The sequence below is a fragment of the Gadus macrocephalus genome, chromosome 14 (assembly GCF_031168955.1).
Source record: "Gadus macrocephalus chromosome 14, ASM3116895v1".
NCBI classification, from domain to species: Eukaryota; Metazoa; Chordata; class Actinopteri; order Gadiformes; family Gadidae; genus Gadus; species Gadus macrocephalus.
This window is the reverse complement of record NC_082395.1, coordinates 10,966,662-10,989,604: the sequence shown is the minus strand read 5'-3', so window position 1 is coordinate 10,989,604 and position 22,943 is coordinate 10,966,662. Positions and strand designations below refer to the sequence as shown.

At 45.9% G+C, this 22,943-nt stretch overlaps 2 protein-coding genes across 10 annotated transcripts in view; one reads left to right on the top strand and one right to left on the bottom strand.

Annotated features, from left to right (window-relative positions):
- fbn1 (fibrillin 1) overlaps positions 1 to 19,365 on the top strand; it is a 62,694-nt gene extending 43,329 nt beyond the window's left edge. For 3 of the 8 annotated variants that reach the window (XM_060071621.1, XM_060071623.1, XM_060071620.1), the window contains 27 exons: positions 105 to 230; positions 1,417 to 1,539; positions 1,782 to 1,940; positions 2,219 to 2,290; positions 2,416 to 2,541; positions 2,811 to 2,933; positions 4,258 to 4,383; positions 4,898 to 5,014; positions 5,153 to 5,278; positions 5,386 to 5,505; positions 7,062 to 7,187; positions 9,592 to 9,744; positions 10,096 to 10,158; positions 10,362 to 10,481; positions 10,667 to 10,786; positions 10,898 to 11,020; positions 11,503 to 11,634; positions 12,061 to 12,183; positions 13,221 to 13,427; positions 13,847 to 13,972; positions 14,353 to 14,475; positions 14,983 to 15,099; positions 15,837 to 15,965; positions 16,359 to 16,478; positions 16,752 to 16,983; positions 17,239 to 17,452; positions 17,623 to 19,365. In XM_060071621.1, coding sequence (XP_059927604.1) covers positions 105 to 230; positions 1,417 to 1,539; positions 1,782 to 1,940; positions 2,219 to 2,290; positions 2,416 to 2,541; positions 2,811 to 2,933; positions 4,258 to 4,383; positions 4,898 to 5,014; positions 5,153 to 5,278; positions 5,386 to 5,505; positions 7,062 to 7,187; positions 9,592 to 9,744; positions 10,096 to 10,158; positions 10,362 to 10,481; positions 10,667 to 10,786; positions 10,898 to 11,020; positions 11,503 to 11,634; positions 12,061 to 12,183; positions 13,221 to 13,427; positions 13,847 to 13,972; positions 14,353 to 14,475; positions 14,983 to 15,099; positions 15,837 to 15,965; positions 16,359 to 16,478; positions 16,752 to 16,983; positions 17,239 to 17,452; positions 17,623 to 18,003 — 3,827 coding nt within the window. In that variant the 3' untranslated portion in view covers positions 18,004 to 19,365. The remainder of the gene's footprint in view (positions 1 to 104; positions 231 to 1,416; positions 1,540 to 1,781; positions 1,941 to 2,218; positions 2,291 to 2,415; positions 2,542 to 2,810; positions 2,934 to 4,257; positions 4,384 to 4,897; positions 5,015 to 5,152; positions 5,279 to 5,385; positions 5,506 to 7,061; positions 7,188 to 9,591; positions 9,745 to 10,095; positions 10,159 to 10,361; positions 10,482 to 10,666; positions 10,787 to 10,897; positions 11,021 to 11,502; positions 11,635 to 12,060; positions 12,184 to 13,220; positions 13,428 to 13,846; positions 13,973 to 14,352; positions 14,476 to 14,982; positions 15,100 to 15,836; positions 15,966 to 16,358; positions 16,479 to 16,751; positions 16,984 to 17,238; positions 17,453 to 17,622) is intronic. The other 5 variants (XM_060071625.1, XM_060071622.1, XM_060071626.1 and 2 more) reach the window with 5 other exon arrangements.
- A 389-nt stretch (positions 19,366 to 19,754) lies between these two features.
- Positions 19,755 to 22,709, bottom strand: dut (deoxyuridine triphosphatase). Of its 2 annotated transcripts, none has more exons than XM_060071630.1 (7): positions 22,527 to 22,709; positions 20,899 to 21,055; positions 20,706 to 20,797; positions 20,563 to 20,607; positions 20,365 to 20,439; positions 20,063 to 20,133; positions 19,755 to 19,929 (listed from the first exon to the last, which is right to left on the bottom strand). In XM_060071630.1, the coding sequence occupies exons 1-7, from the start codon at positions 22,645 to 22,647 to the stop codon at positions 19,873 to 19,875; spliced, it is 618 nt and encodes a 205-aa protein (XP_059927613.1). In that variant the 5' UTR covers positions 22,648 to 22,709; the 3' UTR covers positions 19,755 to 19,872. The 2 variants fall into 2 exon arrangements, with proteins under 2 accessions (XP_059927613.1, XP_059927614.1); XM_060071631.1 differs by lacking the exon at positions 22,527 to 22,709 and adding an exon at positions 21,804 to 21,948.
- Between the last annotated feature and the right edge of the window lie 234 nt (positions 22,710 to 22,943).

The following is a 22,943-nucleotide window of genomic DNA, read 5'->3' as shown; positions in this document are numbered from 1 at the left end:
TACTTTGATTATTTTTGTTTCTATGCCTCAGTCATGTCCTTTAAGGCACACACGCACACACACACACACAAACACACTGAGTTGGGCTATTTGTCGATTTGCAGATATAAACGAATGCCAGGAGCTACCAGGACTGTGCCAGGGAGGAAATTGCATCAACACCTTTGGCAGCTTCCAGTGTGAATGTCCCAGAGGATACTCGCTCAACGCTGAGACCAGAGTCTGTGAAGGTTCGGACAACACACCGACATGTGCTACATTCTACATACATGTTGTGTATTTCTGTATTCAAATGGAATGTACAAAGTTCACTTAGAGGCATGACTTTCCTTCACAAACACACGTAAGCACAAAAACACACACACACTCACAAACACACACGCACACACACAAACACACACACACACACAGACACACACAAACACCCACAAAGATGTACACGTGCACAAACACACTCAAGCATATAAAAACACACACACACACACACTCACAAAAACACAAACAAACAAATACCCACCTTCACCAATACACACACTCACACAGACAAACACACACACACACACACACACACACACACACACACACACACACACACACACACACACACACACACACACACACACACACACACACACACACACACACACACACACACACAGAGACGGAGGTCACCTCTTCCTTTTCAGCCCTTGGAAGTGAGAGTAGACAGGAAATTGAGTCCAGCCCTGACCAAGGCCTGTGTTCAATAAGTTCCAGGAGAATAGGGAGCGTGTGTGAAGAACACACATTTCTCTGTATATCTGAACAGAGAAATGACTCAACATTCAGTGGACGGAGGGCATGCGTGGTTCAGTTCCTGTCTCCTTCACTTTGCTTCCCATCTGTCTGAACACAATGGGGATGAAGCCAGAGACAAGACAGAGAGAGAGAGAGAGAGAGAGAGAGAGAGAGAGACAGAGACAGAGACAGAGACAGAGACAGAGACAGAGAGTTCCAGAAGGATGCGTGTCTCTGATGTGGTTTGGGGTGTGACCCTGTGCAGGATCTCAGAAAGCACACCAGACAGACTGAGGGTGGGGGGGGGGATGGATGGATGGATGGATGGAGGGAGGTCAAAAGAAAGAGGTGAAGAGCAAGCACGGGACAGAAGACATGCTTATAAAACAGAGGTTTGGGATGTGGAGGCGATGATGAAGTCGGGGAAGGGGGTTGGGGATGGGGATGGGATAGGGGTTTAGTGGGTGCATGGGTTGCCAATCAGAGGGATGGACAGCTGGAAAATGCTCAGCTGTGTGTGTCTGAAAGCACCATCAGGAACGTTTACACAGAGGAAGAGCAGACACGGCATTGGTCCTGTCAAAAGAAATGGAGTGCATGAAAGATATTCCTAACACTCCTCTCCTCTGATTTCCTCAGACGTGAATGAGTGTCAGAATCCGGGCATCTGCGGCCCAGGCCAGTGTTACAACACCATAGGGAACTACACCTGCATCTGCCCCGTGGACTACATGCAGATCAACGGAGGAAACAACTGCATGGGTGAGTGTTGGAGGCTCATGGTGGAATGGCGGTGTCTGTTTGTGGCGCGCATGTGTGTATGTGTGTGTGTGTGTGTTTGTGTGTTTGTATGGTACAAACTGCAGACTATGTGGTCCCGTGATAACCTCTGCCTTTTATCCTCACACACATACACACACACACACACACACACGCACACGCACACGCACACGCACACACACACACACACACACACACACACTAACTCGCATACTCACAAACAGACATGAGGAAGAGCTACTGCTACAGAAACTTCTACACGGACAACGCCACATGTGATGCGGAGCTGACCTTCAACATGACAAAGAAGATGTGCTGCTGCTCCTACAACATCGGCCGCGCCTGGAACAAACCCTGCGAGCAGTGTCCTGTTCCCAGCACTAGTATGTTTACACACACACACACACACACACACACACACACACACACACACACACACACACACACACACACACACACACACACACACACACCTGAAGGCACAAGTTGTTTTACCTGTGTTTAAAAGAATTACAGTGCACATAAATATTGTTCTACTACCTGCAGTTTGTCAATATAAATAACTAGTCAGCTTAAATGAACAATTAGTCGAGTGTGTTGCGAGCGTGCTGATGAGAGTGAACTCCTGCCAGATACCGGCTTTGTTTTGTCCTTGATCCAGATGAGTTCCTCAGTCTGTGCGGCAGTGTGAGGCCGGGATACTACATAGACATCTACACCGGACAAGTCATCGGTGAGCCTCCACCTCTCTTGTCCCGCTAGGCCTCGCCGTGTGGAGAAGAGAACGGTTCTGTTGAGTGTTGACTCTCCTTCCTCGTCTTCCTCCTCCTCTTCCTCTCCCCCCCATCCTCGTGTCAGACATCGACGAGTGCCGGCAGATCCCGGGCGTCTGCGAGAACGGCCTCTGCATCAACATGGTCGGGAGTTTCAGGTGCGAGTGTCCCCTGGGCTTCGTCTACAACAACAAGATGCTAGTCTGTGAAGGTAACCTCCCCTCACACACGCACACACAATCTCACTATGTGAAGCGCTTTGAGTGCCTTGAAAAGCGCTATATTAAAGCAATGAAATATTATAATGATTATAATTCAATAAAAACTGCTCAGGGTTGTGTTTAGTCTCACTCAACTGAACACACACATGGATCAAACAGTTATCTGCCAGCAACACAGACGTTAACAACGAAAGTTATAGACAGAGCATTTTTCCTTGGTTAAGCTTTTCATACCTCCTCCCTTCCCTTCCTTGGCTAGACATCGACGAATGCCAGAACGGTCCAGTTTGCCAGCAGAACGCAGCCTGTCTGAATATGCCGGGGAGCTATCGTTGCGAGTGCAAGCCTGGCTATCGCTTCACCTCCTCGGGACAGTGTATGGGTAAGGTTACAGGGGTTTACTATCGGACGAGTCGGTTTGACCGCTGATCTCATAGCCCACCTGCCACCTGCCACCTTTCACTGCCTGTGGCTTTGGATGACAGCATCTCAGAAGTAATGTTGTAATGTTTTGTGCCACCAGCGGCCTCCTGCAAGTAATGTGTGTGTGTGTGTGTGTGTGTGTGTGTGTGTGTGTGTGTGTGTGTGTGTGTGTGTGTGTGTGTGTGTGTGTGTGTGTGTGTGTGTGTGTGTGTGTGTGTGTGTAAATAAATGTAACAGGTTGCAGTTGAACCAAAGTAGACACGTTTTATTGTCAATAAGGGTGATTCAATCTTGTTGGCGGCAGGAACTGTATTGAAGATGGGCGAAACATTTTCAACAATTTGTGAAATTGTCTTTAATTTTGATACAGGTTTAATTTAACAAATGATCTCACGTAATTATAAAATAGTATAGCATTGAAGAAATTAAATATGCAGATTTGATTGATGTAATGTTAAGGGTAATTGACAAACAAACACACACACAAACACACACAGTTTGTATTTGTGGACACTCCGCTGGTAGATATCCCCTACATAAGATCACCCAAGGGTGTTTAATGTGAACAAGAACCCCATCTCCTGCACGCTCTAGCGGCCTAATGAGCTTTGTTTAGCCTGTTGAGCTGAATTAGGTGACACGTGGTGATCCAAACATTCCTAACGTGTGCTTAGCTGAATGGACATGAGCGGGAGCTGCCTGACAGCCACAGCTCGGGAACGAACTGCAGTGCTGTAGTAGCGCTAGCTCGGAGGGGGGTGTCGTTGTGAAAACGCATATCATGTGTTGCAGGGATAAACTGATGGCTCTTTTATGAGCTGAGAGTCTTAACACCTTGCTCTGCAATTGAAACAATCTGGACAGGACTGCTGTGATACTGAGCCACACATCTTTAATCAGCGTTCCCTGTAACCTCTCCTGGATTCCTCTCTTCATGCACATTAAGGGCTGTCATTTTCGACATATTCAGACGTTAGTCAGAGTCAAATGTGCTATGACCTAAAAGTAGCAATGAGCCAATAGTTTGTTAGTTACTTTAGAGCAACAAAACAGAACATCAAATTGGTAATGTTACATAGTTGCTTTTTACTTCAGTAATGGTTATGTAAAGAGAGTGGCTAATAAGAGGCTAGAATGAACAGTGTTCATTGCCTTTGGAATGTAGCATTCACATTTTCAGTCAGCGGAGTGACATTTTTAATTTTCATTGATTTATTGTCATTAAAGTGTTCATTAATCTGTAAGGTCTACCGTGAGTAACTGTCCCTGTTCCCTGTTCCCAGATCGCAATGAGTGTCTTGAGAACCCTGGTGTGTGCAGTCCTGGCCAGTGCATTGATACGCTTGGAAGCTACCGCTGCATCTGTCCCAATGGCTTTAAAACCACCACGGATGGCTCCATGTGTATCGGTGAGTTGACTCAAGGATCCCTCTAGTCATTTAGTGGTTTTCAGACATGTCCTCCGCATTTTCCGCATACATTTTCCGCATATATTAGAAACACAGATGGGTGTGCTGAAATACTCCAAATGTCACATCTCATTTTTCAGTGCATAAAAGTCCTGCATTGTAGTCTGTGTAGTATCTATGCCATGGTTCATTTGAAGTTAAATAGGCAAAACAGTCTTAATTCCTAGGGAACTTCAAGTTTGCTCATCTTTTGTGCAAGGTTTTTAGCACAAGAAAACTCCTGTGATTTCTTGTATCTGCGCGGTATATCTCTACCTAGAGCCTTTGCTCGACCTTCCTGTGTAAATCATGTCCACAGCTAATGGAATAACCAGATGCTGTTGCCTTGATGCTGGTATTGTTCGGTGTCCTGGATGAGCCTCGAGAAACCGAAGGAAGCAACGTTTGCCTGTCACACTGTTTACTAAATAATGAGTCATTCAACCAACACTTTCATTGAATTGTGTGTTTCCAGACGTGGACGAGTGTGAGAAGCAGGCTTGCGGCAACGGGACGTGTAAGAACACGGTGGGCTCATACAACTGCCTCTGCTACCCGGGATTCGAGAACTCACACAACCACGACTGCATAGGTGTGTGTGTGTGTGTGTGTGTTTGTGTGTGTGTGAAAAAAAAAAATGGAGACATGGAGAGCTGTTTGAGAGTAACAGAATCCAAGCCGTATTGATTCAGGCTTTGTGACACGCTTTGTGTGTGATGCTTGTTGACAGACGTCGACGAGTGCGGAGTGCAGAGAGGGCTGTGCAGGAACGGCCAGTGTCTCAACACCGTGGGGACCTTCTACTGCGTGTGTGGAGACGGATACGAACTCTCTGCCGACGGACGGGTCTGCAATGGTACGGTGACGCCTCGGTCGACCAACTCATGTGACGAATTCTTCGTCTTTTGGCCTTATCGTTGTGTTTACTGAGTGGTTTGGGACGTGTGTGTGCTCTTGGTTCAGATATCAACGAGTGTGCCGTAAACCCTGGGACCTGCGGCGTGGGGGTCTGCGTCAACCTGGACGGATCCTACAGGTGCATCTGTCCAGCAGGCTACTACCTGCATGAGGAGACCTGCGAAGGTAATGCGCTCTATAGCTCCATCGCTCCCCTGCTCCCTAGCTTCGTAGCTCCATCACTTCATCGCTCCATCGTTCCATATCTCCATCGCTCTCTAGCCTCGTTGCTCCACAGTCCCATAGTTCCCTAACTCCCTAGCTCCATAGCTCCCTAGCTCCATAGCTCCTTAGCTCCATCTCCCCATAGCTCCATTGCCCCATAGTTCAGTAGCTCCATAGCTCCATAGTTTCATAGTTACTCTTTGTTGGGCTTTGGGCTTTGGGCTTTGTTGGGCTTACTATTACTGCTTACACACACACACACACACACACACACACACACACACACACACACACACACACACACACACACACACACACACACACACACACACACACACACACACACACACAACCCAACAACTCAACCATAACCACACTTCAGACTCAATGTCGTGGTTTACCAGAAGAGTTTTGAATACAACCTCCATTCATTGACTGTAATGTCATCATCTTCTAGTCCATCCTTCCATCCTAAACATCATCTCCTCACGTGTCAGAGTGGAGCGAGGGGGGGGGGGGGGGGGGCTTGGGGAGGAGATGCTGGGCAGACCTCTGGCCTGGGAATCGGTTCCCGGAAGCAGAGTGAGCAGGGGGAGTATGAAGAGGAGGACGACGACGAGGAAGAGCAGGCAGACACTCCGCCAACCCGACCGGCAGCAGCTGCACTATATGACGGATGCACACCAGCGCCGTTAATCCCAAACACACACAAGAAGTCGTAGTCCTTTTTGAGTGCGATGAGATACTTGTTGAATTAGACCCAGATGGTTAATCACAGGCTGCTCCGACATACGGATCAAAGATACGGCTTTGTACTGCGCTAGAGTTACACCATCCCCATACCAGCCAAGTCGAGGCACCTACGTTATCACCTCACACTGTTTACAGAAGCTCTGTGATAAGTTTAAACCCAACACAAGTCGGTAACCTTTGTATACAATGTTGTTTTTGGTACATGTATTTGAATACTGACAATGTCTCTCATTTGGGTACTTAAACTTAAGCCAACAGTAGAACAATACAATGCAACCACATCAATCATCTACCGTAGATTCCCTACTTTAGGGCAAAGCACCACATCACGTTTGTATGTCTCATGGCTCTCAGCCCTGGGCCATACACTGGTATTTGCTTATTATTAATGCAGAATCTTTGTTAAGCACTGCCAAGAGAAGATGTGTGGAGCTTTCTGAACACCAATGGAATATAAGCGAAGGTGTGACGTGCACGTAGGGGTCTGGGGCAGCGCGTCTAGAATAGAAACAGGTAGAGCAAAAGCACCAAAGCCTGCAAAACATGGTCTGGACTTTATGTCTGCTTCTCAAGTGACAGGCCCTGTGTTTTTGACGGTTTTCACAGTGAACTAGTGACATTAATGAACAGGGACAGGGTTAGGCATCATGCTCGCGGTTGACTACATGGTCAACTGAGGACAGCAGACCTTCTACAACCAATGATCATGAATCATTTGATTGTGCAATGTATTTAACATCGTCTTCAATGTCCGTCTCTGGCAGATATCGACGAGTGCTCGCAGTCGCCGGACATCTGCTTGTTTGGGACATGCTCCAACACAGAGGGGAGCTTCACGTGCCTGTGTCCAGAGGGCTTCCAGGTCGCCCCATCGGGACGCAGATGTCAGGGTACGTATGACCTCAACAAGTCCAGAGAGAGAGAGAGAGAGAGAGAGAGAGAGAGAGAGAGAGAGAGAGAGAGAGAGAGAGAGAGAGAGAGAGAGAGAGAGAGAGAGAGAGAGAGAGAGAGAGAGAGAGAGAGAGAGAGAGAGAGAGAGAGAGAGAGAGAGAGAGAGACGCCATAGTGCGTTATAGCGAGGGAGAGGGAGAGAGAGAGAGAGAGAGAGAGAGAGAGAGAGAGAGAGAGAGAGAGAGAGAGAGAGAGAGAGAGAGAGAGAGAGAGACTCATTGTAAGGTAACTGGGGTGATGACATCAGCGACTAAGCAGCCATTTGCTTTATGAACACCATTAACCAGAAAATGTATTCAAATGGTTTCATGCCTGGGCCACTGGGCCTCCATATTGATATTCAACAAAATCAACAGAGGAATCGATAAAGGTGTATACATGGGGTTAATACACCTATTTCCTAGTACCCAACATGACAATTACTTTTGATTTGATCTATCTTGCTATAGATCTATTAACCTCCGGCTTGGTGTCAACTGTAGGAACTGTAACATAATTCCATGTGTGAGTCCTGCTAGTGCACTCGCTCTCTGAGTGCTCTTTGAGTTGTACGGGCAGCATAGCATGCCCAGCTGTTGCTGCTGCTGCAGTGGCTGCTCAGCCCAAGGGTGGATCTGAACAGATCACTTTTCCATTTCCTCATCTTGTGTATGCGTTTGTGTGTCTGTCGTCTGTACAGATGTGTGTGTGTGTGTGTGTGTGTGTGTGTGTGTGTGTGTGTGTGTGTGTGTGTGTGTGTGTGTGTGTGTGTGTGTGTGTGTGTGTGTGTGTGTGTGTGTGTGTGTGTGTGTGCGAGTGTGTCTGTGTGTAAAATTTTTGGGTGTGTACCTATGAATGTGTGTGTAGTCGTTTGTGTGCATTTCTGTATACATGTATGTGCATGTGTCTGTATGTGTGTTTGTGTGTGCGCGTGTGTTTGTGTGTGTGTGTGTGTGTGTGTGTGTGTGTGTGTGTGTGTGTGTGTGTGTGTGTGTGTGTGTGTGTGTGTGTGTGTGTGTGTCCGTACTATATGCATGTTTGCTTTCAGGCTGGGCGGATGGGTCTCTCTCCAGGCTTGACTCCTAACAGGGAGTTCCCCCTCCAAACACTGAAGTGATGACATCATAAGTTCAGCAAGGCAGTTTGCAGTTCACACTTATAGTCCATTTTTTTCATTTTGGTTTCTTTGGCAGCTGGGATTGAGGAGGGAGAAAGACATGGAGAGGAGAGCTGGCTTAGCTAGAGGGGCAAACAAGGGTAGCTTGAGATGCCCAAAGAACTGAAACCAAATACAGACCCACAAACCAAATACGTGTCCTACATAGGAAAGAACATTCATTGTTATTCAGTTGAGGCACCAACTATTTGATTAGAGAACAAATTTTAGCATTACAACTGGAAATAATAAAATGGGCTTCTTGTGTTTTATATGTAACAATATGACATAAAAGTTAGTACAAGTAATTTTAGGACACATTGGTAGGTTCCTTGGCTCATGATAGCTATGATAGGTTAGATCTTTAGCTGGTAAGAATAACTGGCAACAGTTTTTTCAACAAATGAGAAGGACAGTGACTCTGGATGAAAGGCACTATTGAGAAAATGACTGTACAGTGTTTAAGAAGAGTACAGTCTGTGACAGGACTTTTAATCAAGAGTACAACAGGTACACACACACGCGCACATACACACACGCACACACACACACACACACACAAACACACACACACACACACTGAAACTTGGAAAACAGCTGTGCAAAGAGCACATAAGTCTCTTTTTAAGAAGGGCTGACAAATCAGTTTTACAGAGGAGGGAAACATGAGACTCTTTGACATTCTTCACAAAGCACCAGGTGTACATGGATGCGATATTTTCTCCTGAGCCAGGTGTTAGTGTTCTACGTGTGTGTGTCAGTGTGCGTGTGCAAATACATTGAATGCTACAGTTTTAGGATAGAAGACAATGAATGAACGCCTGAAAAGATCTTAACTTCAACATGAATTATGTTGGTGTACATGTGCGCATGTGGATGTGTGTGGGTGCATGCGCGCACCACATGCAAGCGTGTGCACAGTTGGTCATGTGGATTATTTGCCTTGCGTTCAGGGAAGGCCAGTGCTGCCATATGCTTCTCATTACGACCCAGTCCCTCCGGCAGCAGAAACAACAGCCCTCTGAACCAGTCGGTGAAAGACAGAGGGGGAGACTGTAGACAGTAGATTCACAGCACCAAAGGCCAAATGTCCCAGATATAATTGAGATGTATTATTTTTCTATTATTAAAACCCATTCCCTCCCTCCCTCTTTGCCATCCATCTGTCTGTTCTTCTCTCTCTCTTCTCTGTTTGTCGGGGCTCTCAGACTTCCGTGAGAGCTACTGCTTCACTCAGTTCGAGAACGGACGCTGCATGGCCCCAAGGTCCCTCAACACCACCAAAGAGCACTGCTGCTGCACATCCACGATTGGCCAGGGATGGGGAGACCCCTGTGAGATCTGCCCCAGCAAGGACGAGGGTGGGTTGAGCTGCCATCCAAGTAGCAGCTTTGGATTCTGATTTGATCAACTAGAAACTGTTGAAGGCAAATTTGTGTCGAAAGCTAATTTGCAATATAAAATGTTCTTTCCCTGATGCCAGAGCAAATGGAATTGAATGGAAAAAGTCCTATTTTGTATACCTATGTATTGCCCCCTACAGCTTGGTAGGGGTATTGGTTTTGAAACATGGACATGCTGATCCCCTTGCAAACACAAACACATGCACAAGTAGTTCCAGGACATTAGGTAGGTACTTTATGGGCAAAGTGTGGTAAAGGGGGTGTTTTTGTATTGATTGTGTTGGATCTTTGTGTGATTTTGTGTTCCAGAGGCCTACACCAATCTATGTCAGTTCTCTGGCTACACACGAGGGGTTGATGACAATCCTATTGGTTGGTCTTCCCGTTTGTCTTTATGTCTGTCTGTCTATCTGTCTGAACGTGTGCATATTTTTAAAAACAATCACGTTGTGAAACATTTTTAAATAGCAATTCAAATGTACCCGTTTTAAGCAACAAAATTAATTGAATATTCAACGTTACACCAAAATGTATAATCAAGTGTGTTGGTGTGTCTTTCTGCTTCCTAACTATAGATATTGATGAGTGCATCTACGAGCAATGCGATAATGGCCAGTGTATCAACACAGACGGCTCGTTCCGCTGTGAATGTCCCATGGGATACCGGCTGGGCACCACTGGAGTAACCTGTGAAGGCCAGTTCACACCCTCCCTCTCTTGCTCTTTCTCTATCCCTCTCTGTCTCTTTCTTTATCCCTCTCCCTCTCTCTGTCTTATCCCCCTTCTCCATCGCTTACTCTCTCTCTTTGTCTGTCTCTCTATGTATCTCTGTTCCTCTCTCGCCCTTAGCTCAACTAATGCCTTTCTTCAACACAAACAGACACCGATGAGTGTGACATCGGCAACCCTTGTGGCAATGGAACGTGCACCAACGTGATTGGAGGGTTCGAGTGTGCATGTGACAACGGCTTTGAACCTGGCCCGATGATGACCTGCGAAGGTAGGGAGAACTTTCAGCCAACACGCCTCCACACTGAACAAGCATCATTTAATAAAACGTTTACAGCAGTACAGCAATAACAACGCTTGTCGCCTGTCGTCTCCCATGCAGACATCAACGAGTGTTCCCAGAATCCCTTGCTGTGTGCCTTCCGCTGCGTCAACGTGGTGGGCTCTTATGAGTGTAAATGTCCCACGGGCTACGTGTTGCGAGACGACAAGAGGATGTGCAAAGGTACTACAGCCAGTTCGCTCCAGAGATGTGTTGTTTTAAGGGGAAGGCAGAGGCCAGCTCCTTATATGAATTGACGTAACGTCCGTGCGTCGGTTGCGAGTCCCATGCGGGGACTTGCAACCGAGACAAGACGCCCTTGTCTTGACGAGATGTAAAACCCTCTCCTGACACCGTCACCGGCTGAGTGGCTGTTTACGCCACAGGCCTCCACAGATACAAGGAGTGTCATGGGTACGGTTGTGATTTGGAGAGAATCGTAGAGAGCTGGGGGGGGGGGGGGGGTGAGTCAGGCACTCTTTACTAGCATGGCTGTTTAGACTACGCTTGGAACAGACCACCGACCCTCTCAGCACGTGTACCGTGTAACTCCCTGTGGGAGTTGGTGGGGGGGAGATAAGGCTGTTCCAGAGAGTGTGTGTATGTGTGTGTGTATGTGTGCGAGAGTGAAGGCATGTACTTCACATGTTGTCCCTGTGTTCCAGACCAGAACGAGTGTGAAGACGGCCTGGACGACTGCGCCAGCAACGGCATGACTTGCAAGAACCTCATCGGAACGTTCATGTGCATCTGTTCCCCGGGATACATGCGGAAACCCAACGGAGAGGGCTGCATCGGTGAGATAGCACGCTGCCGCCAAGGTTCACAAACTACATGTATCATTCAGGGAAGTCCAATGCTTGAACCACCTGGCTTTTTAAAGTGAGTTTGAGAGCTTGGCTTTCCTCACAAAAGCCCCATTAAGATGTTGCAGACAATATTAAGTGCAATAATAAACAAAACTTCTCCAAACAGAATTGTTAGAGATGTTCGATAAACACTGGAAACATTTGTTTGCATCTATTTGACGTACAGAAAACCTGACATACATAAAGTAACAGAATTGTTATGCTAACGAAATTCCGAACAGCGCCATATTTCTTGACAGTGTTGTTGTTTATGTTTGTGTGTGTGTGGGTGTGTGGGCATGCATGAGTGTGTGTGTGTGTGTGTGTATGTGTGTGTGTGTGTGTGTGTGTGTTGTGTTTGTGTCCATGTTCCAGATCTGAACGAGTGTGGCAAACCAGGCACCTGTAAGAATGGCCGTTGTGAGAACACCATTGGAAGCTTCCGTTGTAGATGTGACCAAGGATTCGAAGCCAACCCCACCCAGACGGAGTGCATAGGTCTGTCTCCCATATCTTATTTCACATATCCTATTTTCCCTTCTACACAGCCACTGTAGAACATAGGTGGATTATATTTGAATAGATTGGATTAAATTCAAATATGTTAAAAATAAATCCAATAGTGACCAATTCAATTCAAAGTAAACCCATTCACATCAACTTGTGATGACATGATCAACATGAATAGGCCATGAATAGTGTTATTATGCAAACCATTTCTCTCAAGGAGCCTATCTAAGAATGTTCTTTAGCCACAATGCGAGCAACAACTGTTAAGGGGCAACTCTTCCATATAATCCTGATCGGAAGCCTTGTTGGGAAAATACTCTGATTCGCTTTGTCCCTACAAACGCTGAGAGCATTTAGCTGAGGAACCGGGTGGGTCGCTGCAAAGACAGCGGTGAGGACAAAGCTGTAGGTCTTATCTGTGCAAGGCCTGGCTCTCACAGGCCCTGCACATCCCCTCCACGTTGAGATCGGGAGGGTTTGCGTTGCCTGGTGGGAACTAAGGTCGCACAGGAAGAGAATGGGGTTGATGGGTTGTCCTGCATCCTTCCTGTCACACTGGCCCACCCACATGAACCGGGAAGCTTCTGGTCTGTCTGTCTGTCCGTCTGTCTGTACTTATTTGCCTGTCTATCTGTATTGTCTTTTCTGTCTGTCTGACTAAACATTTGGGAGCCATGTGCAGTCAGGATGTGGGAGGATTTGTCAAAATAAACCTTGCTCTAAATCTGCTCTTTGATTTAGAGTTTCACCTTTGTTTGTATTTTAGTTTCTTTGTAATAGTCTTTAAATATGTCGGTGGCAAAATTTCAACACATGTGGAATTCTGTTGACCGGATATGTTTTGTTTACTTCTAAGAAGAGGTTTGTGTTAACCCTAACGACACACACACACACACACACACACACACACACACACACACACACACACACATGCACACACACGCACACACACACACACGCACACGTGCACACACATACCCATAGCTAATGGCCATCTCATCCGGTGCCTCCCCTGTGCTCTCTAGATAACCGCCAGGGTTTCTGCTTCACCGAGGTCCTGACCACACTCTGTCAGATGACGTCCAGCAACAGGAACATGGTGACCAAGTCCGAGTGCTGCTGCGATGGGGGCCGGGGCTGGGGAACAGGCTGTGAGCTCTGCCCCCTCCCCGGGACCACCCAGTACAGGAAGATGTGTCCCCTGGGCCCAGGTTACACCACAGATGGCAGAGGTACCAAGTGAAAGTGAAACTTAAATGCTATGGAAAAATAAAAAAATGAAATTATGTTAATAGTGTGTATATATATGTATAATCAATATATATACATTTCTTTTCTTTTTTTGCATCTTTCTATTAACATTGAACCTCTGTGTGTACATTTAATTTGAATAGTGCCTTTAAAGTATACTATAACTACATCAGGAGAAGCCATGCTAAATGTCATTATACCTGAGTATCATGACCAGCATTCTTCCAAATATATATATATATATATATATAAATACATACACAGAGCCTTCACAAAAAGCAATTACACCTGAAAATGATTATTTTTAAAGCAACCAATTTAACCCAACAACAACCTGGAGAAGAAGAGATCTGGTTTCTGTGCCGAAATCTAACAACAGCCATTGTCCTGTTCCTCCCAGACATAGACGAGTGTCGCGTGATGGGGAATCTGTGCAAGAACGGCCAGTGCATCAACATGCTGGGCTCCTATAGCTGCGTCTGCAAGGCAGGCTACACCACGGATATTACTAGCACGCTGTGTGTGGGTGAGGACTCACATTCTACGCTTATCTCTAGCTTCTTCTCTATCAGCTGTGACCCTCCCCACACATCCCTCAGTCCTGCTGTCTAGGAAAGAATTGAAAAACTACCTGGAGGGAGTAGCTCTCGCTCCCCATCGAAAAACAAAGGAGAAGAAGGGAAAAAATGCAGTCCGTCTCATCTTTCTCCCTTCATGGAATGTCTGGCCTTAAGATCAAACTGTCTCATATTCTCGCTGACACATTCTCCCTCTATGTGTGTCTCTCTCGCTTTTGCTTTCCGTTTCTCTGTCCTTCAAACTTCCTCTCCCTCCCTCTCTCTCTCTCTCTCTCTCTCTCTCTCTCTCTCTCTGTCTCTGTATCTCCCTCTCTCTATCTCCCTATAGACGTGGATGAGTGCATCCAGGCACCCAAGCCTTGTAACTTCATCTGCAAGAATTCAGAAGGAGGCTATCTCTGCTCCTGCCCACGCGGATACATCCTTCAGGAGGACGGGAAGAGCTGCAAAGGTGAGCGATACACACACACACACACACACACACACACACACACACACACACACACACACACACACACACACACACACACACACACACACACACACACACACACACACACACACACACACACACACACGCAGGCAGGTGTTTGTCTAAGTGTGTATCTTGGGTGTCAATGGTTCCTCCTCACTAGACAGTGCACATCTGTGCCCATTTGTTAGGCTTGTTTTGGAGTCTAAACAAGCATGCTCTTCTCCTCTCCGTTGACTTCGCCAGCCTTGACTCCCAGTTTCCAGTGTCTGCTTCCTCAACAGTTCATTTGTAGTTCACTGACTTGATAGAGAATTAATAGACATGCTGGGGGTGGGGGAGAGGGACATCTTTTGAAAGCAATATCCCAACATCCCCCTCAAAACGACAACTATGTTAAACTCCTTGACCTCTATTCCTGTTGGGTGATTTTGCGGTTATTTTACATGTACCACATGTCTAATTCTGATTCTGCTTGCCTCTCAGATCTGGATGAGTGCTCAAGCAAGCAGCACAACTGTCAGTTCCTGTGCGTCAACACAATTGGAGGGTTCACCTGCAAATGTCCTCCAGGATTCACACAGCATCACACAGCCTGTATAGGTAACTCAAAATGCCCTTTTCTCACAAAGTTTTACATTGAATTCTTTGTGTATTCTATATCTTCAAACTCACTCATGCCTTCTGGCTCTCAGTGCCAAAACCCATATTTTCCCTCGTACTTTCTTACTTTCCTTTCGAACAAACGCAACAGCATTTAGATAACTCATAGTATATCTCGTCCCAGCTTGTAAAAGACCCTTCAAGCACCTCAGTCTAAAGCCCCCTAACCCTCTCAGAGAGTTAATAGACGCAGACTGATATCACGCTGATCTCATTAGGCCCCAATGGGTTTGAGTCATGGGAGCCTAGCAATGACTTGTTGTGGAGCACTGCAGTAGGTTGTCATGGTGACCTCTTCCTTTTTTTTTATGCCTCTCGCTCTCTTACTCTCTCTCCGTAGACCACAAGGCAGCTCCCATGTCAAAAGCCTTATGTCCCCTCTTCAGAGCTAATCCCACACCACCTCAAAGTCTTGCAGAAGCTGTGTTTAAAGGTTATATTGAAGAGTGATTATGTGCTCAGGACAAGGATTTTAGCCATGCTTGGTTGTTTCACAGTTTGGGGATTGATTAGCATTTTACACCTTTACCGAGTGATATAATCTCACTTGATGTGACAGAGCCAGTTCGGTTTTTCCAAATGCACCAAAAGTGTGGCGCAACCTTCTCTCTTAGGCCTATGAAGCGGTTGTAGGATTTAAGAGTACTAACTTCTGCATTGCATTGTTCCTTGTATAGACAATAACGAGTGTGCCTCGGACCCTAATCTGTGCGGCAGCAATGGTGTCTGCCAGAACAGTCCAGGAAGTTACAATTGTGATTGTCAACGTGGATTTTCATTGGACCCTGCCGGACAAACATGTGAAGGTCGGTGACTAATAGAAACCTCCTTACCTCCCTCCCTACCACCCAACGCCCCTCCCCCTCCCTTACTCTCCCAAAAAGCCCCCTCTTACACACACATTAATGTATGTTTGTACATCGCGGCACTTACAAATAGTACTTAGCATTGTGTAGCATCTTATCCTAACTATCCTTGTTGTATAGGGGGAATGGGTTAACCTAGCAATTATAAGTGCCTTGGTACTTTTCCTATGAACATCCATACCGACTGCAATATATTGTTGTTTCTCTTTTTTCTGACAATAAGTAATAATAATAATAATAATAATGTAAACCGCCCTCGTCTTTAGTAAATGTGTTTCAGTTTAATTCTCATTGTGTGCGTCCGGTGTGTGTGTTCCTTTGTGCTCCGGACAGATACGGATGAGTGTGATGATAACCACAGGTGTCAACATGGCTGTCAGAACCTGGTGGGTGGTTACAGGTGTAGCTGCCCTCAGGGATACCTTCAGCACTACCAGTGGAACCAGTGCGTTGGTGAGACACAGTTCGGTCCATCAACATTCAATGTTATACTTGGTCACATTGAGCTGTTATACTGTCAACTCTTCGTTTCATTCTATTGCTGTACACAAAACCAATTGCCCGTCACAGTTGTGTATAAATAGTGTGCGATTTAGATTTTCGCCTTTCATTCCTACTGCATTAATCCTTCTCCCATATTCCCATTCCAGACTTCCTAGTATTGTTTCATGTTCTTTCAGCAGGATGACCTTTTGACTTACTTCCTGTTTATTTCCTGTGACCCAGATGAGAATGAATGTCAAAACAGCCAGATCTGTGGGGGGGCGTCGTGCCACAACACACTGGGGAGCTTCCGCTGTGCGTGCCCCACCGGCTTCAACTACCAGCAGAACAGCGGGGGCTGCTCCGACGTCAACGAGTGCTCCTCCAGCCAAAACCCCTGCAACTACGGCTGCTCCAACACGGACGGCGGCTACCTCTGTGGCTGCCCTTCTGGATACTTCCGGGCAGGCCAAGGGTATGTGGGCTAGGGTCAGTGCTTTGCTGAGCATGGCTCTGACGTCTGACGGTGGTAGGGGTGTGTGTAATCACCACATGGTGTGTGTGTGTGTGTGTGTGTGTGTGTGTGTGTGTGTGTGTGTGTGTGTGTGTGTGTGTGTGTGTGTGTGTGTGTGGTTGTGTGTGTGTGTGTGTGTGTGTGTGTGTGTGTGTGTGTGGTTGTGGTTGTGTGCGCGTGTGTGTGTGTGTGTGTGTGTGTGTGTTTGCATTGCAGGCACTGCGTGTCCGGTGCGGGCTTCGACGGCAGCACTGACACCGGCGTCAGTATTGGACAAGCTGGAGTTGGAGACGGAGGTGGAGCGAAAGACGACAACTCTCTCTCTCATGAGGCCTGCTATGAATGTAAGATCAACGGCTATCCCAAGAAGGGACGCAGTCGACGCAGTACCAACTCTACCCAGGAGGGGGAGCCCCTCAGTCACCAACAGGTTGGTCTACCCATACCCGCGTGACATCGATTTACTTTCTGTTATGTTTTGCTTCTGCTTACAAGTTTGTTTGCATACGAGTTTGTGTATACGGTACATCTTAATCACAGTATCAGTCTCAAAATGGCTTTAAAGAGTATTCACTTTATTCTTCCTTTGCCAAATAAAAGCAGGAGGTGGTCAGCATGGCCAGCCTGGACATCGAGGACACCCTCCTGTTCAACCTGAACATCAGTGACCTGAGCGGCGGTGTCCCTATCCTGGAGTTCACGCCAGCGCTGTCCACCCTCAACGACCACGTCCGCTACACCATCGACTACGGCAACCAGGAGGGCTACTTTAAGATCCACCAGGCCCAGGGCGTGAGCTACCTCCACCTGGCCAAGAGGAGGAAGGCACTGCCTCCCGGGGCGTATGAGCTCCAGATCAGCAGCGCACCGCTGTACCACAAGAAGGAGCTGGCCGAGCTGGAGGACAGACACGATAAGGATTACCTCACAGGACAGCTGGGCGACACGCTGAGGATGAGGGTGCAGATCGTCCTCCATTAACCGCCACGCGACAGAGACGGGGGCAGAGGCTGCCACGCCGCGACTGTTGATCCAGGCTCAGACGTTCTCCAAGGAAAACAAAAGAAAGGCCCGAAGCTTAAGCGTCTGTGGCTGCTGGAGGAACCACCGAGTCTGGGTCAGCGGTGGTGGGGGAGAGGGCAGCTCCTTCCTTGCTCCAACGTGGAGGAAGGCTTGACACCAAAGAGACAAGGATTGAGGTTTTGTAGGGTGGAAGGGGCGGGTGGGTGTGGGTGGGGGGGTGGGGGGCGAAATAGTTTGATTCCCAAAGACGATTCTACATATCATAGATATACAATCGCCCACGTTTTTTTTTTTTTTTGTTTTAAAACGACCGGCTGATCTTGTCCGTGTGTCATGATCCTCAGATGAAGAACATATTGTCCTGACAAACAACTTCAGCTGTGTGCAAAAAAGTGCTCTAGCGAATGTGAGGGGTGGGGGGTGGGGGATTGTGCAGAGGGGAGAGGTGGCAAGAATTGTTCAATGTTGTATATGATATGTGGAATCGGGCACCAGTTTGAAAGGGCACTTGAACTGGAGAAGGCTTTACATAGCTCGTCTTTGGTGTAAGAATTGGAAGTAATTAATTTGCAGTGAATTCCTTTCCTCTATTAAACAAAAAAAAAACAGCATGAACATCTGACTTTCTTATATATTTGACTGAAAATAAGTAAGACTAACCGGAAGTTGTTGGCTGAGGAAAGGAACTTACTGTAGACTATTGGAATGGACCCATGTCTGAGCTTGAATGATGTCTTCTGCATATTTAAACTAAGCTTATTCCATTTTTCCTACTGACTAGAATAATTCATATTTACTGGTGCTAGCAAAACAATTAGACTTCTGAAATGCACTGTACTATTCAGTAGTCACAATAATTCCATTCCATCGGCCGCTTCTTCAGATTTCAAGTCTTCGCTACAAAAACAGTTAGCTTCATACCCTGTGTGCTCTTCTTTATACTACATGTAAATTATGTGTGTTTATACTGTAATAATCAATGCCACCTTTAATCTATGAAGCATTTGTAAACTATAGGAATCCTCGCAACGTTGAAGGGGTTTGTAATGGTGCTTATAATGACCAACTACTTTGTAAACTGTGTATACATACAAATCTGTGCACACATACCACATTGTGATGACGCCAAACGTGGGCCTTCATGATTATGCACTGAGGCCTTCATGGCCACACATTCTCTCACAAGTACAATCAGTGCCGCATCGTCTTGGACCAGCCTTAAGACACCCGTCTGTGTTCTCCGCTCACGTCAGTGAGGGTTTTCGTCCGAAATTCACAATAAACTTACATATTTTTGGTGTATATGTCACCACTGCTATGCTTTATTTGAATTATTGAGGCTATTTACCATTTTTTCTTAGTAGCAATATGGCCGATTCTTTTTCCAATATATTCAGCTACATATTAAGGGAGTGGCAGGTAGGACTCTTGCTCAAGGAGGCATATGGGTTGTGTACATACAGAACAAATTATACCCTGCATCTTCCCCTGAAATCAAGAGAAAGTTTCAACATAAAACTTAACACCAGGACAGATACAAGCAATTATAGCAACCTTTTAAAGTCAAGTTAGACTTTATGGTACACTGAATTATTTATTTCCCTATAGTGCCCCCATGTGGTGAAATAACTTAGGTAAAACAACATTTTCTTCATTAGTGTCTGGGAGATTATCATAAGAGAAGTACAAATGAAAACAAGGACACCAAATTAATGCACAGATATATTGTTAGAAAAAAGCATACCAATGAAAACAAATAATATAAAACAAATATTTAATTCACATAACTCAACCAATTCATAATTTTGCACTTTATACATGTTCATTTCAGTTGGCTCCAGTTGACCCAAAGCCCCCAGCTCCGCGTTGTGTCGCGTCAAGGGTCTGAAAAACAAAACCCAAACTTCAAAAATATTCTACAATTAACATTGAAGGAAACAATTTCTATCAAAGATTAAAAAAGGATATGTCACGCATCAGTTGCATTTCTGAGAGCGGAGGTGTTTTTGAGTTTTACCTCCAGCATCACTAGCTCTGGGTAGCAGATCTTCTCACAGATCAGCTGAGCTATCCGGTCACCCTTCTTCACTGCAGGGGGAAGGAGACAAAAGCACTAGTTGAGTTTCCCGTATAGTATTTAATAAGAGAGTACACAATATTTCATACACATTTCAAACAAAGGAAATGATCTCCGAAGAGCTTTCACATAATTTAGGCACAGCCAATTAGAGTAGTCCAGGTATCTAGCCAGAACATGAAACCCATGACTTGGGAGTTATTAAACCTGATGATTCAAGGAGGCAGGTAACTAGAACATACCCACAAAGGGAGTCTTGGCGAAGTTGAAGAGCACAACTCCAACATTGCCTCTATAATCCTCATCGACAACTCCGGCTAATAAAAGAAAAGAAAAGAAAAGCAAAGCACGCATGTTAAAAGCAAGGGATTACACCACAGCTCTAATTAGGACTTCTTCAGCATTCATGGTATCGCCGAACATAAAAGTTATCAACTCACCACCAACATCAATGAAGTTCTTTACTGCCAGTCCAGATCTGGGTGCTATAGAACATTATTTTGTTAATATAATATATTAAATTAATCAATAAAACAGTGAAAATGAACAGTAGTCACTTTTTAAGGATGTGCATGACTCTCACCTACTCTACCATAGTAGCCGTGAGGAACCGCAATCTGTAAATCCGTACGCACCAGGGCCTTGTCCATAGGTTCAATGGTGTACTCGTAAGCACTGTATGATTGGAAAAATAAAGAAGTTGATACAATTGGACTTGCGAAAACTAGAAATCTAGAAGTAAGGGTATTACCATTTCATGCACAAGGTAAACAAACCTGTAAAGGTCGTAGCCTGCAGCTCTGGGAGAACCCCTCGTTGGAGTCGTTGCCAGCTCAGAGAGCTTAGCGAATTTAAGGACGAGTAGGTCATCTTCAGAGTGCGTTTCAGTCTTTGTCCTCTTCAATGGAGAGACATCTGAAGGATTTGTTACATCTATCGAAGGCATGTTATGAAAGAGAAAAGTCAAAAGTATGCAGCATGTAGCTATTCGTTTTCGATTTAGATGTGGCTGCCGCTCATCAAGCTTGTGGATAATGATTACAAACTCGCGGGCTTAAAGTGGCGCGCGACTGGGTAGCCCCGCCCATTCTACCGCCGATTTGCGTTCACCCTGCAGAAGGGTCTGGAGAGAGTCTAGTTTTGATACGTTTTTGCGGGAACCAATCACCAAGCTGTCTTTTTCCGACTGGCGCGCTATTGGCTGGTTTAACACAATGACGACAGGGAAGCGACGGCAAGCAGCCAATTAAGTACAGGGTAATTTTAACTACCTCTTGTGCTGAAGAAACGGGTTTGGCAGAGCAATGGGCGTGTTTGGCAGAGCAATGGGCGTGTTTGGCAAGTGGCTCCGGCTGCAGATCTGCAGATAGACCCTACTCGAGTAGAAAATGACAGCAGATTCCCGACCAACGTGCAATCTACTGCCGCCTTCAAAACGGTCGGAGTTTCGGACCTTAAGCTCGGAGGAAAGTTGGGACGGAGGAATGTTGGGACGGAGTTTCCGCTCGGAGTTTCGTGCGGAAGTAAAGCTACCCGAGTCCTCCGCGATCACGCCACAACAATGGCTGCCCATTTCATTAATAGATCAAATTGAACTTGCAGCAAGCACTAAGTGGCGAACTTAAGACCCATTATAACATTTGCATTACGATACATTAAAGCTTACACTTATAAACATCACCTGATAAATTCTCGCTCATGGTCAACCATCGGAAGCAGTCCTAAGAACTGATTAATCGGATTCAGCAAGCGCAAAGAGGTCCCTGCAGGCATCCCTACTTGTTGTTATGAAGTTTAGTCTCAGGAATTATCTGTTTTTCCGGTTTTATGTCATAGCCTACGAACTTCTGAGGGGCGTTTCCTGAACCCTCTTATTTCGGAAGATGGGAAGGTTTACGTAAAGACACGTAAGAGCTTCCGAATCTCTGAGCTGCTTGAGGGCGGAATTTTATTGAGCTTGGTCTGAAACACACACACCCCTTCCGTGTTGGTGTGTGTGTCTGTGAGATTATTTAACCGGCACTCATGTCACGTAAGGTTTATTCATTTTATGGAAATTACTGATTGTGATTACAGTAGGCCTACAAATAAAAACGATACATGGAGAGATCGCAACCAGTAATGCCTCGTCACTAGGACAACACTTCTTTTTTGGGCAACACCTCCCGCGAGATTATGTCAAAATGTCTTCTTTGTTTACCAGTTTGGTTCAACCATTGTATCGTTATCCCATTGCATTATCAACAAGCCAAACTACGTTGAATAGTGAAACATGTTCCATGGTTGCATTTGTTTGTTACAATGGCATCGCAAAAAACAGCAAGAGCGTTAAAAGAAAACTAAACCATTGTACTATTCGGAAAGGAAATCCTCAATGGCATGCCATCAAGATTTTGGACTGTACCGTGCTCATCTTTGTCTTGGGTCGACATATTACATTTCCTTTGCACAGAATGTGGGGCAGTTGGCCACAACGAAGAACCCAGTAGTTGCTGGACCAATCCTCGGCGAACAGTTTGAATCATTTTTCTAGGTTTATGTTAGCTTGTCGGTAGTTCGACACGAGCTGCACGTCTCCTTTTCCTCCTGCAGGGGCCACTGCGCCCTCACCCGAGGAGACGTGTTATGAAATTGTGTCATGTTGGTCAGCTAAAATATGATGACGGTCTATTATTATTTACAGTTAATAGGTTACACCAAACATATATAATATATATCTTACATGTTACATGAATGAGTTGGATTATTATTTGTCCTGCAAAATACTAGGCCATTCATTGTACGTCCATCTGTGGAATCCCTACTATATAAGGCCCATAGA

What these genes read in the sequence shown, in the direction of transcription:
- dut (XM_060071630.1), bottom strand. Translation starts at nt 22,647, where the DNA reads ATGATTCAAACTGTTCGCCGAGGATTGGTCCAGCAACTACTGGGTTCT. An exon ending in CGGCTACTATGGTAGAGTAG is followed by an intron (nt 20,608 to 20,705) that starts GTGAGAGTCATG and finishes AATGTTCTATAG; the next exon opens with CACCCAGATCTGGACTGGCA. An exon ending in GAACTTCATTGATGTTGGTG is followed by an intron (nt 20,440 to 20,562) that starts GTGAGTTGATAA and finishes TTCTTTTATTAG; the next exon opens with CCGGAGTTGTCGATGAGGAT.